This window comes from Salvia hispanica, chromosome 6 (genome assembly GCF_023119035.1).
Source record: "Salvia hispanica cultivar TCC Black 2014 chromosome 6, UniMelb_Shisp_WGS_1.0, whole genome shotgun sequence".
Lineage (NCBI taxonomy): Eukaryota > Viridiplantae > Streptophyta > Magnoliopsida > Lamiales > Lamiaceae > Salvia > Salvia hispanica.
In genome coordinates, this window is record NC_062970.1 from 12,120,316 (window position 1) to 12,137,080 (window position 16,765).

A 16,765-nucleotide genomic window follows, 5' to 3' on the forward strand; every position below is an offset into this window, starting at 1 on the left:
TCACAAAAATATGCTGCTCAAAAAATCGACAGCTACAGCCACCATGAGCATAGCCACACCCCCACTCTCCTCCCTCTTTCAAACCCCCTTTCTCCTTCCCCAATCTCAAACCCTTCATTTCCCCTCACAAATTCCACACCTTCAAACCCTCTCCTCTCAGAATGAGCTGGCTCAACAAGCTCGGCATCGGCCTCCGCTTTGCCGCCGATTCCTCCGTCGAATCCTCCTCCGCCATAGCGCAGGGCCCCGACGACAACATCCCCGCTCCGGTGCAGCAGTTCGCCCAATTCGGATTGGGCTGCCATCGCAGATTTTTGCGCCGGTGGGGGATAACATAAAAGAGGAGGCCCAGCGGTGGAGCGGCGTCGTGCCAGAGAGGTAGTGACGGCGTGACGGGTTCACGGTGAAAATCTTCTGCTCCCTTCCCCATTGATGAAAGTGGTAGAAGAAGATGAAAGTGATTTGGAATAAATAATTTATGATTTTATTTATAATAATAATAATAATAATAATTTTGATGATTAAATAATTAAAAATTGCTTAAGTCGGTCAAAATCGTGATTAAAATTGTTGACCGTTAAATATTAACGGAATTATTAACGGAGGACCAATTGTGATCCGATTTGAAATGTACATGACCAAAAAATTTCAAAAGATAAAGTTTAGGAACAAAATGATAAAATGGACATATGTTTAGGACCAATTTTGGCCTTTACTCATTAATCTTTGAACAATAACATAAATGTACACTGATCAATAGTCAAGGATATGGAAATTCTCTTAAGCCGGCGAAAATGATAGATTGATGCCGGACACTTTTTATCAATGTTTTAAAAATCGGACCGGCCGGCGAACCGGCGTCGTTACTGGTTCAACCGGTTCACTGGTCGAACCATTGGTTGAACCGGAATATATAATAAACACATATATTATATATTATTAAGAAATTTAATATTTTTATGTATTAAAATAGATGATATTTATTAATTTAAGAAAATTTATTTCGTAAAATAATATTATAATTAAATACGAATTAGGTATTAAGTTTAGATAAAAATATTCATTGATGTCAAAAGCTAGGGTATATAAATTAAGTATGTAATATAAAAAATTTATTTATACTCCCTCCGTCCCGCTTAAGATGACACGTTTTCCTTTTTAGTTTGTCCCAACTAAGATGACACATTTCCTTTTTTTGGTAACTTTCTCTCTCCAATTAATACACTCAACCACTTTTTCTCACTCCTATTAAAATATCCATCTTTCTTTATCTCTACTTTAATACTTACACTCACCTTCTCTCTCTCCAATTAAACACTTTAACCAATAACTCCTAAAACCTCGTGCCGACTAAGCAATGTGTCATCTTAGCCGGGACGGAGGGAGTAGTAAATAATGAATCTTATATGGTACTAATAATAATATAGATGGTAAGTAGAACATCATTAAAATATAGAGGATGATAATTATTTATATTATAATTAACAATTATATTAAAGAATATAAAATTAAAATGAATTATTAGTTTTTGTAGATAAAAGTTTAATGGTTAATGTATAAAAATATTTGATGTTCAAATTGTTCAATGAGCTCATGTGGTGGAGTGGTAGAGGTCTTCTTATGTAGAAGAGAGGTCATGAGTTCAACCCCTACCAACAACAAATTTTAAAAAATTTTAAACAAAACAATATTAAACCGGTTTCCGGTTCACGGTCCAACCGGTCCGGCCGGCCGGTTCTGCCGGTTCACGGCGGTTCAATGCATTGGTGGTTTAAAGGAGTGAACCGGATATGGACTAATTAATATGTTTAGGCAAAGTTATACTACCACGTTATTCATTCATATATCATGATTAGTAAAAATGGAATGGGAAGAAGTTATTAATTTATAATAAGCTCAAAGGGGGAGTTTTGGGGGTATTTATGGAATTACCAAGGGGAATTTTGAGGATATTTATGGAATTACAATTCTTATACTAGAATGATAATTCTATTTACTACGTACATTGGGTTGTACATTTATAAATAAAGTTGTGCTTTCAGTATTTTTTGGCCTATATTCATATAATGTACTCCCTCCGTCCCAATAAATATGAAACATTTGGTTTCCGGCACAGGATTTTATGCAAGTGTTGTTTTGTGAGTTAATGAAGAGAGAGTAAAGTAAGAGAGAGGAAAAAGTAGAGAGAGTGATGTTTCCATTTTAGGAAACGTTTCATTTTTAGTGGGACAACCCAAAAAGGAAAACGTTGCATTTCTAATGGGACAGAGGGAGTAGATTTTAGTGTATAGTGGAAATTGCTTATACAGGTGATTTGTATAAGAAAAAAGGTATGTAATGAAAAATACAAGTTTAATATCATTGTGATATAAAATTATGCGAAAAAAATATCACAAATCAATTGCTTTGTTTTCTACTTCTAATATTTATTTTTTTAAATCACTTGTATAAGATATTTATTTTTTTAAATATAGCTTCATCATTTTGTATGATGAATGGTCGAATGGAAGTTTATAAATTGAAATAGGCGTTGCATATTAATTGTCCAGAAATAACTCCCATCATCATTATATATATCAATATTTGTCATTGCAGTTTAGCCGTTACTCCATATAAATTGCTCAAAAAATATCCCATCATCATAGTGTGCATCAAATGCACACTTATACGTGGAGAATTTGAGAAGTTTGAAAGGAGGCTCATGGTCCATTTTTTGCCCTATAAATATGACATTTGATCTATCTCCACATACCTACATACCTTATACAACTCAAGCTTCATCTTTTTGTTCTTCCCACGAGTAGCAAGGTTGATACCATGGAACCATTCCACACGTTGCTCGATGATCAGCTAACGAAAACTAATTCGATTATCAAAGTTCGTTGTATTCACATCTATGAAGTTGCCGCTCCTAGAGACAAAACCAATATCGTGAGTTTAGAATGTGTGCTTCACGATCGAATGGTATGTTGTTTTGTGCTTTTTAGTTATGATTTTGTAAGTTATATGAAATCATTAGCTATGGACTTTTTTTGTGTTCAGGGCATAAGGATTCAAGCAACCATTCCACGCATTCTACACGCAAGGTTTGGCGCACTAATGAGGGAAGGGGGTATTTTTCGTATACGCAATTTTCTCGTGAGGCAAAATCGTCCTCGCAATCCAGTTACAAATCATGCATACCACATTAAGATGATTTCAAGCACACAAATGTTTGAAGTTAATGAGCCTCAATTTCCAAAAATGCTTTTTAATTTTAAGTCATTTGAGGAGATTATGCAGATTGGTAATGTATGTGATGAACCACTTTTTGGTAAGTTTAGCATCTTTAACTTTACTTTACACTTTATTGGTCCACGGTTCTTACCTTTATATTTTTGCAGACATCATCGGTGTGGTTGTCGACACTGGAAAAATTGTTAAGCATTCTACATCTAAACTCATCGAGATCCGGCTATCAGATGCTGAGTAAGTGTTGAAAATGGTTTTGCTTTGTTATTTTTAGAACATATTTGAACCCCTTTTTTCCACAGCCATACCATGCTTTTTTGCACATTGTGGGGAGATGTTGTTGACTCCTATCTTCAACAACTGGAAAGAATTAAAGGAAAAATGCCTATTATTATTGTCCAATTTTGCAAGCCAACTTTGTTTCGCGGTAAGTGTCATTTTTTTTATTAAATATATGTAATTTTCTATTGCGACAAATTACTAACTTTAAAAAGTTTAATTTTAGGCACGATTCGTGTGAGTACGCACTTTAATACATCTAGGGTTTACATCAACCAAGATATGGTTGAGATTTCCAGTTTCAAAGAGAGGTAAAGCTTTTTTTCTTGCATTTTTAGAGTTTTGCTTTTAAATCACTTTTAATTGTAGTATTGCCTCTACGTGAAATGTTAATTCTCTTAACATCCACGTGATATCTTCATAGGATTTCCGGTGATGCCGCTTTTTTGTCTCAAGAAGCAATTTTTCGTTTTATTGATGCAAGGGTTTCTAATGAATTTGATGACTTGGTCGTAAAGACCCTTGCAGATGTACAAGAAGATGTGGTCATTTTTCCCCCTTTCTATTTGCTTTTTTTGATTCTTTATATATTACTTTTATTTCACTTAAAATTAAATATTGTATTCTATAGGATGGTTCTTACTGGATTTGTTGTAGAATTGAAAATGTTGAGTGTCACTATGGACAATGGTCATACATGGCATGTAAACAATGTGTCAAAAAGGCTGTGAAGCTTGAGAATGGGTTCACCTGTGATAAATGCGATAATTCTGATGGGATTGTCGTTCCGAGGTTTAGTATTTCCCACTGCTTATCATCATTTATATTTGTTTCCGCATTTGACCCGTCTACTTGCTTTCGTTTTGCAGGTTCCGGTTCATTGTGAACGTTGTTGACGGTAGTAGCAATGCCTCATTGCTATTATGGGATCGAGAATGTGTCCAACTATTAGGGAAAAAAGTTGATGAAATTCGACTTGGCCATGAAGAGGTATTTTGGTGATATACCAAATTATTTATGGACCTTTACTTACATGTTGATTTTATATATATTTTTTATTTTTTCTAGCTTGGAGCTGATGAATATATTCCTCCTGAGATTGAAGAAAAGCTCTTGGGGCAAACTTTACTTTTTAGAATCAATGTGAAAAAAATACTGAGTATTGGATTGATAATCCATACACTGTGAATAAAATTTGCAATGACCCTCAAATCGTCGAGAAGTATGCCCCTCCAACTTTGGACTCAAGGAGTTCAGATTCACGATTGGAAATTTCTCCCAGTTTGGAAGGGGCTTCTCCGGTAACGATTTGGTCCCAAATGAATTTTATGTTTTTTTTTTACACTTCCATGTACTAATGTTTACATTTCTATTCAGTTTGCTGGAACGGGCGTTGTTCTCCATGGCTCTGCCTCTGGTACCAACGACACTCGTACTGAATTGATTGCTAAAGATTCATTGAAAAGAATTTTGGATGTTGAAATTTTAGGAGAAACGACTGTCGTTGTTGGTGAGCAGAAGAAATTAATGATCAAACAGGAGAAGAATTAGTTTATAGAAAGTTATTTTCATTAGCTGAACTCCCATGGATCTGTTTTTTATTATGTTTTTTGGTATTAGCTATTGTTTTTCCAATTATTAGGTTGGCATCATTGCTTTAAGTGATGGGCAATGAGCTTTTGTTATGTGCATTTCTATATTATTATTATTATTGAGGTTTACTGATTACTTTTGGCCGCCTTATTGGAATACAACATGTTATTTGGTAAATGCCATACATAAATTCAACGTTATCGAGCAATTTTATTTTCTTCAAAATATGAAATATTTATTTGAAATAAGAAACAATATCAAACAATTTCCTCCTAACATGTAGAAGCAACTTAAACCCGCTAGACACCAACAAAGTTGATGGAGCTCCGGGAATCAAGCAATACAATGCTCCTAAAATACACAATAAAATGTAAAAAAGCTTGAGAGATGAGGGAGAATACTTTTAATATGTGTAATCAATGTACAATACCTTTTATAGGCACAAAATGAGAATATAGAAAGACACGACCATATACAATAAAATTAAGATAATGAAGGTTAGAAGAAGCGAAAAGCCAAAGGGCTTCTCATGATCACCTTCCATAACTCACGCCATTTATGTATTATTGTATATGAGTCGAAAATTTATATTTCAAAATTTCAGATTTGTGATTCCTTTTTTTTTCATGAGAAGCACTTTGATGGAGTGTGATGACAATAGGAATAAAATTAAAATTGAGGAATATGGATTGTAAATGAGCTTACTGTTTAGAGTATTAATTATTGGTAATTTAGTTTTTGTGTAAATGAGTTATAATTATTTGACCTTTTAAATAATAAAAAAAAGTTAATTGATAGATAAAGTTTTAATTAAAATGGCATTAGTATAGATGTTTCCATCTTTTGCTACATGTATAGATGATTATATTCAATTATATATGTATTCAAAAGTTTTACAATGGCATTAATTTTAGTTTTTTCACAAAGCTCACAAAATTGAAATTAATGTGTTTTAAAAAATATTCCGTTGTGCGAAAAATTGTAGAACTCAACAATCAACATAGTTGTTGTAATTTTTTAAGATGAAATAGGAAATCCTAAAAACAAAGCTAAATTGGACGAGTATGTTTTGTAAGAATTGTGTGCATTTAATGCACAATAGTGATGGAAATTCATTTTCTACTTAATATGCAATCATGTATTGAGACATTTCAATGGTAAAAAAAGTCTAATCGGTTGATAGAAATTACTGCATAATAATAATAATAATGAAAATGCAATTAACAAATTTATTGAATTACCTTAATTCCACTTTATTTGTAACTGTTATAATTATATTAATGCTAATATTCAATGCATTGTTATGGAGCACTAATTGCCATATAATAAGCATTATTTATCCAACTTTTACATTAATATTCCTACGCAATCAACTTATTGAGATGCTAGGGTTGAATTTTACCAATAAACAAAGTTGCCAATATTCCTTAAATCATTTAGAAAAAGTGAAAAGTTTTGTAGAGTTTTTATGATAAATAAGGGAAAGTGAAAAGATTTTTGGTGATAAATGAGCGAAAATATTTTAAAATAGGATCCTTATATTTTAACATATCTTAGGAACTATCTATTAAACGTATTAATATAACTGATAGAAATCCCAATCACAACATTAGCTATAGCACTAAAATAGTTTTAAACTTATATATGATTGGTTAATTAAGAGGTGTTATGGGTTTAGTAACGTTTTGTGATATGAATAAGTTTTTAATAACCATTACAATTCTTGAAGTATTTAGTTTACTTTTAGTACTGATTTTTTTTCTCCAGAACACAGACAATGGAAAAACAACTAAAATCTTTACAACCGAAAACGGCTTCTGCACAAGAGGAAATTGCTAAATCCATTTCAGTGGAGCTTCACAACACAGGTTTGCTTTCAATCTGATATGTAAGTGTTTTAAATATTCCTTGAATGGTCATCTTACTGAGTCTAGCTTTGCATTTCATATTTTTAGCATCCGTATATGTATTCCATTCTTTCTATTACATTCCTTATACCTCTGAAACACAATTATTTGATTAGATAGGATACATGTATAGCTTCAACAAAATACTATTTTGGTTCCAATAAACAATACCGTTAGGTGAATAGATGCTTGGATAAATGCTAGGAATTTTTTTTTTTTGATTTACCGTTCACATAGCCCGATTGTAAAGCACTTTCTTAATATGAGCATATAACTATATTACGGAGGGAGATTTTTATTGATATTTGGCTCATTTGTTGGTCATGATGAGTATATTTTAAAGTTGAGGGTTTAAGATTTCAGGTTTCAAGGTTTAGGTTTTTAGTGGATAGGATCACTATATTGCAATAAAATGAAGCTCGACTAGGAAGTGTCTCACCAGTGCAATCTTAAATTATAGGTTTTGATAAATAATATCTTAAATCTCATTAGGAGAAGTGGTGTACATCCTTTAGGTTTTTTTTGTGATGTAAATTTGCTTTAGTTATTAGTCTAACAGTCAGAGTCAGAGTCATTTTTCTGTTTTACAAAATGTATTGTATTATTTTCCACATATTTATATTATAGGCGGGCCATATTAGACCTTTAAACTAAAAACAATCATTTTTCTTAAAAAAAAAGGTGTAATCTATAGAGGGTTTAAATGATTCATTTTCTAATTTTAAATGCAAAATGGTTAATTCATATTTTCAGGCCATATAATTAGTTTACACTAATAAAAATTATTTAAGTTAGGCAGGCATTAAAAAATGTAGTGGCCATACCCCATACATTGTTAAAATTGTTTACTTATAATGATTTTAAAATTCAAGTAGTTGTTTAAAAAATTGTAGTGGCCATACCCCATGCATTGCCGTGTAATAAATTTTATTGAATGTGTACATTGTTTTATTTTTATTGGCTCACTTTTGTTTAATGTTTTGTAGAATTCTGGGATATTGGTGATGCTTCATTTCTATGTTCATTCTGTGGTGCATATTTTTGGTATGAAGAACGATTGGGCAAACCGTCTAAAGCAAAGAAACCCAAATTTTCAAAATGTTGTATGAATGGGAAGATTGAGATTCCTAAGCTTCTTCGTCCTCCAGAAGTCTTACATGATTTAATGTTCTCTAAAGACTTGAAAAGTGTCCACTTTTTGAAAAATATTCGATCTTATAATTCAATGTTTGCCTTTACTTCGTTGGGTGGTAAAATTGATAATAGCTTAAACATCGGTCATGCGCCTCCCATTTTCCGTTTGCATGGCCAAAATTACCACTTGATTGGCAGTTTGTTGCCGTTAGATGGTTGCTCGCCAAAATTTGCCCAATTGTACATGTTGCAAATAATCTTCATCGCGAAATAATATCAGATATTCAAAAGATGCTGGACGAAAATAATGCGTTAGTAAAAACATTTCGAAGGGCCAAAGAAAAACTTCATGAAGAAAATAATAAGAATGTCCATTTGAGGTTGCTTGGTAAAAGAGGTAGAGATGGGAGAACTCATAATCTTCCTTCTGTGTCTGAGGTTGCTATTCTTATTGTGGGAGATTTAGATGAAGCTTTTGGTGACAGAGACATTATAGTAGAATATAAATCTGGGCGATTGCAGCGTATAAATGAGATCCATCCTTTTTATCTTCCACTTCAATATCCTCTTTTATTCCCATATGGTGAGGATGGTTATACAGATGACATTCCATTTTCGAAATCTTCTGGACATGATTCTAGGAGTCGAATTAGTCCAAAAGAATTTTTTTCATATCGGTTACATGAGAGAGTTGATGAGTGTTCTACCATTCTTTTCTCACGGCGATTATTTCAACAATTTGTTGTTGATGCATATACTATGATTGAGGCAGGCCGTTTAAGATTTGTACGGACCCAACAAAAAAAATTACGTGCTGAGATGTACAAGGGTTTGGCTGATGCAGTTTTGAGAGGAGAGACAGATGGCTCAAAACATGGGAAATGCATTATTTTGCCTTCCAGTTTTGTTGGTGGCGCTAGATATATGATTCAGAACTATCAAGATGCTATGTCTATATGTAGATGGGTGGGGTATCCAAATTTGTTTATTACTTTTACTTGTAACCCAAAGTGGCCAGAAATTGTAAGATTCCTTGACCCCAAAGGCTTGCAACCAACTGATCGGCCTGATATTATATGTCGGGTTTTTAAAATCAAATTAGATAATTTAATTAGGGATCTTAAGAGTAAGAGACTTTTTGGGGATGTAAAAGGAGGTACGTTTGGTTAAATTGTCTCAACTTTTTAAACAGTATTATATATATATATATATATATTTATTTATGCTTTCAAATTTTTTCTATGCAGTTGTTTATACCATCGAATTTCAAAAGCGTGGATTACCTCATGCACATATTTTGCTTTTCCTAAGCAAAGAGGATAAACAACCTGATTCTCGACGTATTGATGAGATCATTTCTGCTGAAATACTTGATGCCCAAGCTGATCCATACTATTATGCGAATGTCAAGGAATTTATGGTTCATGGTCCTTGTGGTATTGTTAGAAAATCATCTCCGTGTATGGCTAACGGAAGATGTACGAAATACTTCCCCAAGAGGTATATTGCAGAAACTAATTTTGATGATGATGGTTATCCTATTTACAGGCGTAGAGATAATGGTCGTGTTATCTTGAAGGATGGGGTGTCTTTGGATAATCGATTTGTAGTTCCTCACAATCGTTTTCTTCTTCTGAAGTATGGAGGTCATATTAATGTGGAATGGTGCAATCAATCGCGATCAATCAAGTATTTGTTTAAGTACATAAACAAGGGTTATGATCGCGTGACGACCTCTTTTTTTGAAACTGGTTCTGATGGTGTGGAAAAAAATGTGGATGAGATTAGTTTGTTTTATGATTGTAGATACATATCATCCTGTGAAGCCGCTTGGAGAATATTTGGATATGACATTCAACATAAGGATCCGACTGTTGAAAGATTGAGTTTTCATCTACCAAATGAACAATATGTGGTTTTTGAAGATTCTGAGCCATTGGAACGTGTCGTGAATCGCAACACAGTGCGTGAAAGCCAATTTTTGGCTTGGATGGAAGCAAATAAAAAATTTGTGGAAGGAAGAAATCTCACTTACGCAGAATTCCCCACGAAGTTTGTATGGAACACAGATACTTGGACACTTAGAAAACAAAGGTATTCTATCGGGAGAATGTTTTATGTTCCTCCTGGTTCTGGTGATATGTATTACTTGAGATGTTTACTGAATGTCGTTCGTGGTGCTACATCTTATGAAGACATTAAGTGTGTTAATGGTATTCAGTATGCTACATTTCGAGATGCTTGCTATGCATTGGGGTTGTTGGACGATGATAGAGAATACATTGATGGCATTACCGAGGCTTCTTTTTGGGCTTCGGCTCATTCAATACGATTGTTGTTTGTGAGTTTGTTACTATCAGAAACCCTTGCACGGCCAGATATTGTGTGGACAAGCTGTTGGAAATATTTGTGCGAAGATGTTGTTCATAAACAACGCAAACTCTTACATCATCCAGGTATTTTATTTTTTTAAAAGCGTAGCTTTTATATGCGTTCATTATAATGTTTTTGGTTTTTTTACACTACATGGACTTTTTAAATTATTGTAGATTTGTTGTTGGGGGATGATGAGATTAAAAATTTAGGATTGCTTGAGATTGAGAAATTGTTAGTTAATGGTGGGAGAACTTTGCATGACTTTCATTCTATGCCATATCCAAGGACACAATCGTTGGAAAGTTCTAATAATAGATTGGTTACTGATGAGCTATGTTATGACCGGGAAGCCTTGGCAAGAGAGCATTTAATCTATGTCTCGAAGTTCACCGATGAACAACACCACGTGTATGATACGATAATGTCTGCTATCGATTCTAATCACGGTGGATTATTTTTTGTTTATGGGTATGGAGGCACAGGAAAAACTTTCATTTGGAAGACATTGTCAGCGGCTATTCGTTCAAAAGGTGATATTGTTTTGAATGTGGCTTCCAGTGGTATTGCTTCACTATTGTTACCTGGTGGGAGAACAGCTCATTCTCGGTTTAAGATTCCTATCAATCCTAATGAAGATTCAATCTGCAATATAAAACAAGGTAGTGCATTAGCTGAGTTGATTGTGAGAGCAAAACTTATTATATGGGACGAAGCTCCTATGGTTCACAAACACTGTGTGGAAGCTGTTGATCGGAGTTTGCGTGACCTTATGAGAGTATGCAATGAGTTGAGCATGGAGATGCCATTTGGTGGGAAAACTGTTGTCTTGGGGGGTGATTTTAGACAGATTTTACCAGTTGTGCCTAAAGGTAGCCGACAAGATATTGTGAATGCTACTATTAACTCATCATATCTTTGGAGTAGTTGTAAAGTTTTGAGACTTGACTAAAAATATGCGAGTTCTTGCTACTAAATCTGGTGAGGAAGCATCGAAATTGAAGGAATTTTCTGAGTGGATTGCATCTATTGGAGATGGAGTTATTAGTGGTCCTAATGATGGTGAAGTCAGTGTTGATCTTCCTACTGATATTGTATTGCCCAATAGTGGTGATCCTCTACAGAACATTGTTACATCTATTTATCCTTCGTATATGAACAATCAAGATTTGAGCTGCCATTTGCATGATCGAGCTATACTTGCTCCAACGTTAGATGTGGTTGACTTGGTTAATCAATATATGATTTCTTTGGATCAATCGGATGGCCGTGTTTATTTGAGCTCAGATAGCATATCCAAGTCTGATCAAAATTCTAATGGTTTTGCAGAGATACATTCGATAGAATTTTTGAACAATCTTAAGTGCTCTGGTACACCAAATCATGAGTTGTTGTTGAAGGTTGGTACTCCTGTTATGTTGTTAAGAAACATAGATCATGCTAATGGATTGTGTAATGGGACACGATTGATCATTACGCGTTTAGGTGATCATGTTTTAGAAGCTAAAGTCTTAAGTGCTGATAATCAAGGCCATAAAGTGTTGATTCCTCGGATGTCATTAACACCTTCTGATCCTAGGTTGCCTTTCAAGTTTCAACGGCGACAATTTCCTTTGTCGGTGTCATATGCTATGACAATTAACAAGAGCCAAGGTCAATCTCTTGCGCATGTGGGATTATTTTTAAAAAAACCTGTCTTTAGCCACGGCCAATTGTATGTCGCCGTGTCTAGAGTCACGAGTCGTGAGGGATTGAAAATTTTGGTTTGTAATGATGAAGTTTCTGGGACTATGTATTCTACTATTAATGTTGTTTACAAGGAAGTTTTCCAAAACTTATGAATGAATGTTTTGTAATTTCGGGAAGCTGGAGTATAAGTAAGAAGCCATATCATATTTCAGTATTTACTTTGTTTTATTGCTAAGTGATGTTATTGATGAAGTCTTTGTTTCTTTCATCTTCAGGGTCAAGAGACATGAGCCGGCAGTAAAAGAACCCATAACATTTGATGCAAACAACACTATCACAATTTCTCCTGTGAACTTCCTGTAAAATCCGATTCTATAGTTTATTTGATCCCACCTCTCTACAGGTACATTCCTCTTGTAGGTTACTAATCATGCTTACACCCTTTCCTTCTTTCTGTTGATTCAGGGGACTGCCGAAGTATGATGGTTGTTGTTTCAGTATCCATATTAATAGTTTTGATTGTTTTGTTGTAGTGTTTCACTGTTGAACTAAATGCTTTATCACATGTTGACGATGTGTGTTTGTACAATTTTGAAGAAGAAGAAGAAGAAGAATGAACATCACCGAATCTGGATTTGAAATTGATGAGTATTTTATTGTGATAAACTTTTGCGGATTGTGATTTTTAATATTGAGCTTCTTGCACAATTTTATATCATGAACTTTTGAAGTGCAAATGCAAAGTTGCGATACACGATCTATAATTGATTTTTGTTTGAAGTACAAACTAGCTTGATAAAGAAGATGTCGCCGGCAGGATGATGAAGTGCTAGGGACTATTATATGTGAAGGTAAAGCTTGAAGCATAAGAAATGACATATATAGATTTTTTTTTTTTTACTTAAATGAGTTTATTCGTAATTATTTCTTGCTTTTTGATTGATTATTTCTTGATTGATGGTCAATTATTAATTGATTTTTGATTGAGAGAATTATTGAATGCTAATTGATTTTTAAGTAAGGGGATTGATGAGTTGTTTTGTAAAATAAACATTACATATAATTTGAATTTGCAATATTACTGAAAATAATCAATAAACAATCGGTGGTGGAAAGCAATTTTGAATTTTCAGAATTACCAAAAATAATCAATAACATAATTGAATTGCTTCGTAATTAATGGATTAATTTGTGATTAATGAGAAATGACATTGATTGCTTAGTAAGATTAATGGGGTTATTCTTTTAAATTTTTTTTTTTTTAATTTTATCGCTTCCTGATTCTCAATGATTAATTAAACTTTAGTTAACATTTTATTTAATTGAATAATTAATTAAAAAATTAAAATTGATTAAAAATTTATTATAATAAAAAATTTAAATTAATTGGATCTATAATTTTAATCATATAACCAAGCATTTTATAATGATAATCATAGAAATAATCTAACAACTAAACAATAATATAAAATTCAATACTAATTCGTCATAGAAAAAGTCCAACCTTGATCAAATATGTAATGAGATTGATGAGTATAATGGGTCATTTAATATGCACCATACATAAATGAATTTTTAATTTTCTACATTCCCAAAAATAATTAACAAATGTAATGGGAATAAGATCATTAATTGATTAATGAGATTAATTATGCTGTTTGACTGACTTTTTTTATTTTTTCCGTTTCTTCGTTCAATAATTAAATAACTTTCCATTCTCATTTACATTAATTAAGTAATTCATCATATTCATTTAAAAATTTATAAAATATAAATCACTATTGTTTTTATTTTTAAAAATTATTACATAATTTGAAGAAAATAAAATGGACCGTGCATAGCACGGGTGTGATACTAGTTTATAATAAGCTCAAAGTTTTGCCCAACTGTAACCTTGTCGGTAATAAATAATGAAAGGGCCCTTTAGCCATCAACCCATGTTCTCAATATTGTGTTCTTGAGCTGTATGATTTTTTTCATTGGACGAAAAATACTAGTGTCAACTCATTACATGTATTATACAAAATGGTCTTACGATTATTTGTTGGAACTGATTATATTTGGAGTTGGAGTCGGATTTTACTTTTGAAATAGTACAACTGAACCCTTTGTACCAAGCTTGGATATCAATTTGCCATCGAAATTAAGGTGTTAATTAGAAAATAAAGCTTTTTAATTTAATATTATGTTGCCCAAATTTAGAAATCATGTTAAGATTGGCAACAATACTAGTATTTGTAATTTGAAAAGGGAATGCAAATAAGTCTAGCTAGTCATTAAATAAATTGAAAGTTCATCTTTTTCTTGCTGTTTACATTAAATTTGAATGTAACGCGAGACTTTTGAGAAATAAAAGACCAAAATACATTGTGAAAGTAAATAGATTTAGGAATAAGGAAAGGAAAGAGATGGGTAAAAATAAAATGAAGAAGATATGCATTAATTCCGACAAATAGTTGTGCATGATTAGATAAATTAGTTAGAGGATGGTAAGCCATCTTGATCATCTGTCTCCTGATTATCTCCCAACAACCATCATTGACCTAATCTCCATGCCCCCCATCAATTCATCCATATATATTTATATCTCCACAAATAAGTTTTCTTTCCCTCAATATCAACCCAATAAATTAGGAGTAATTTTGAGAGAAAACGGCTGGTAGATTTAGCAAGTTCTCGTTGAAAATCGCACTAGTTTTAGGCCGAAAAAGGTACAATAAATTGAACTAGCTAGTGTTTTTATGTTTGTAGTGTTTATCATCATTTTTTGATGATATCCACACACACACACATAATGTAAACAATAGTAGTAGCAAATATAATTAGGATTTGTATTTCTCCATTAGTGAATGAATAGTGAAACTGTACCCGAAAGCAAAATATTGTTTTTTCTCAAGGTTTCTAATTAACTATTTCACATGATGGCGCCATATTCCTAATCTAGATAATAATCTCACTTGTCGTTCAAATTATGAATTTGTGGATAAGATTGTGCCATCAATTAATAGTACTGTTTCCTTCAAGTGTGTGTCCTTACATAGGTTATATGACACTAAATATTTAAATGATACTGTAAGAAGAATATGGAGCAACGAATTATTGAAATAATGGAGATATCAAGCACCGTCAAAAAATATTTTTAATTTAGTGCTTCATGGATTTCTAATGAAACATTAATAGCATATATATTGTGATGAATAACAATCATCGAATCAGAAAATGATGAGGCCGACGATTATAGATAATTTATAAGCAAGATATTTAGTTTAACAATCAAATCTAGACAATTAAGTTGGTGAATGGTGAATGTCTTAATTATTTGTCTTCTACGTGCCATGAAATCATGGATTATTATGTTGAACGAGTGTGATTAGAAGCATATAATGTTAGGAGCTTGATCATGACTAACTGTCGTGTAATCATCTTTAGTTAGTCTACAAATATCTCATTAATAATTAATGTCTTAATCTCCATCCCACGGTCCCCCTCGATATGCATGTTTTCATACTAATATTCATGTCTTATGTGAAATAAATATGATTAATTAATATAATGGGCCAAATAATCCAAAAAGAAAAAAGGGAAAACAAGAGTGCATTCGTGACACAAGATCAATCAGGAATATATTTCAAAGCCATTAATAAATCTTCTCAACTATGTAGTTAACAGAGAGTTAGAAGTGACAATGATTGCATTTATGAGATAATGGTTTGATATTAATAACTATACATTTATTTTTCTCAGGCTTAATTCCAGGCTTAAAATGTAGGGTCCCAGTCCAGTTCATTGTCTCATTGTAGATTAATTGAATGATAAAGGGCAATGCACGTGGAGTCTGAATCAAGAAACTGTCAAACGCTCATTTGTAAATGCCTTATATCATAAATTTCAAATAAAAGTACACTTGAATTCATACTTTTTTTCTGAGTTTTAGTTTTCACCCCCTCTGTATATATATCGTACTAGATGATCATACAAATATGTTTCACTACCTTAATTTCGCCTTCACTTTTTACTGCATGCATATATATACAGTAAAGATTGAAAATTTATAGTACTAAGAAAAAGCAAAAAAGATACTATTTGAATAAAGAAAAGATAGGTTAATTTGCCCTAGCCCACCACCCATATAATTCCCACTCATTATGTTTGTTGCTTAAAGCTTGCCCTCTCTATCTCTCTCATTCTTTCATCACTTCCCTTATCTCTTCATACCCTTTTTCTTCCCTCTCCTAAAATGTAACACCCCACCTTTTCGAACCCTAATTTTCGAGTCTTAAAATTTTGCATTAAATGCTTTTAATGCTATGAAGTATGTGGATTAATTGATGAGTGAATTAATTGCATGATTTTCTCTATGACCTAATTGCGATTTGGAGTTGCGATTGAATCGAATAATCAAATGTGTTGAGTATTGATAAGTCGTATTCTAAGCCTTGGTTACTGGTCAGTATGTAGTGAAATGCATGTATTATCTGCCAGTAGCGGACGCAGAAAATTTTAATAGTAGGGGCTTAATCATATACTCCATCCATTTCATAAAAACAGAAACTGTGGTA

The 16,765-nt window shown here is 32.8% G+C and overlaps 2 protein-coding genes and 1 pseudogene across 2 annotated transcripts; all 3 read left to right on the forward strand.

Annotated features, from left to right (window-relative positions):
* The first annotated feature begins 2,817 nt into the window (after nt 1-2,817).
* Nucleotides 2,818-5,238, forward strand: LOC125194700. The gene is made up of 10 exons (XM_048092941.1): nt 2,818-2,964; nt 3,043-3,313; nt 3,384-3,468; nt 3,534-3,658; nt 3,737-3,821; nt 3,935-4,055; nt 4,142-4,302; nt 4,380-4,500; nt 4,579-4,811; nt 4,888-5,238. The coding sequence occupies exons 1-9, from the start codon at nt 2,818-2,820 to the stop codon at nt 4,696-4,698; spliced, it is 1,236 nt and encodes a 411-aa protein (XP_047948898.1). The 3' UTR covers nt 4,699-4,811; nt 4,888-5,238.
* A 3,197-nt stretch (nt 5,239-8,435) lies between these two features.
* LOC125194701 lies at nt 8,436-11,132 on the forward strand. The gene is made up of 4 exons (XM_048092942.1): nt 8,436-9,300; nt 9,392-10,600; nt 10,694-10,875; nt 11,079-11,132. Exons 1-4 carry the CDS (start codon nt 8,436-8,438, stop codon nt 11,130-11,132), a joined length of 2,310 nt encoding a protein of 769 aa, XP_047948899.1.
* A 106-nt stretch (nt 11,133-11,238) lies between these two features.
* On the forward strand, nt 11,239-12,244 carry LOC125194702 (annotated as a pseudogene).
* The last annotated feature ends 4,521 nt before the right edge of the window (nt 12,245-16,765 follow it).

What these genes read in the sequence shown, in the direction of transcription:
- LOC125194701 (XM_048092942.1), top strand. Translation starts at nt 8,436, where the DNA reads ATGCTGGACGAAAATAATGCGTTAGTAAAAACATTTCGAAGGGCCAAA. An exon ending in CAAACTCTTACATCATCCAG is followed by an intron (nt 10,601 to 10,693) that starts GTATTTTATTTT and finishes AAATTATTGTAG; the next exon opens with ATTTGTTGTTGGGGGATGAT. An exon ending in GTTATGACCGGGAAGCCTTG is followed by an intron (nt 10,876 to 11,078) that starts GCAAGAGAGCAT and finishes TGTGGCTTCCAG; the next exon opens with TGGTATTGCTTCACTATTGT.
- LOC125194700 (XM_048092941.1), top strand. Translation starts at nt 2,818, where the DNA reads ATGGAACCATTCCACACGTTGCTCGATGATCAGCTAACGAAAACTAAT. An exon ending in ATCCGGCTATCAGATGCTGA is followed by an intron (nt 3,469 to 3,533) that starts GTAAGTGTTGAA and finishes TTTTTTCCACAG; the next exon opens with CCATACCATGCTTTTTTGCA. An exon ending in CAAGCCAACTTTGTTTCGCG is followed by an intron (nt 3,659 to 3,736) that starts GTAAGTGTCATT and finishes GTTTAATTTTAG; the next exon opens with GCACGATTCGTGTGAGTACG.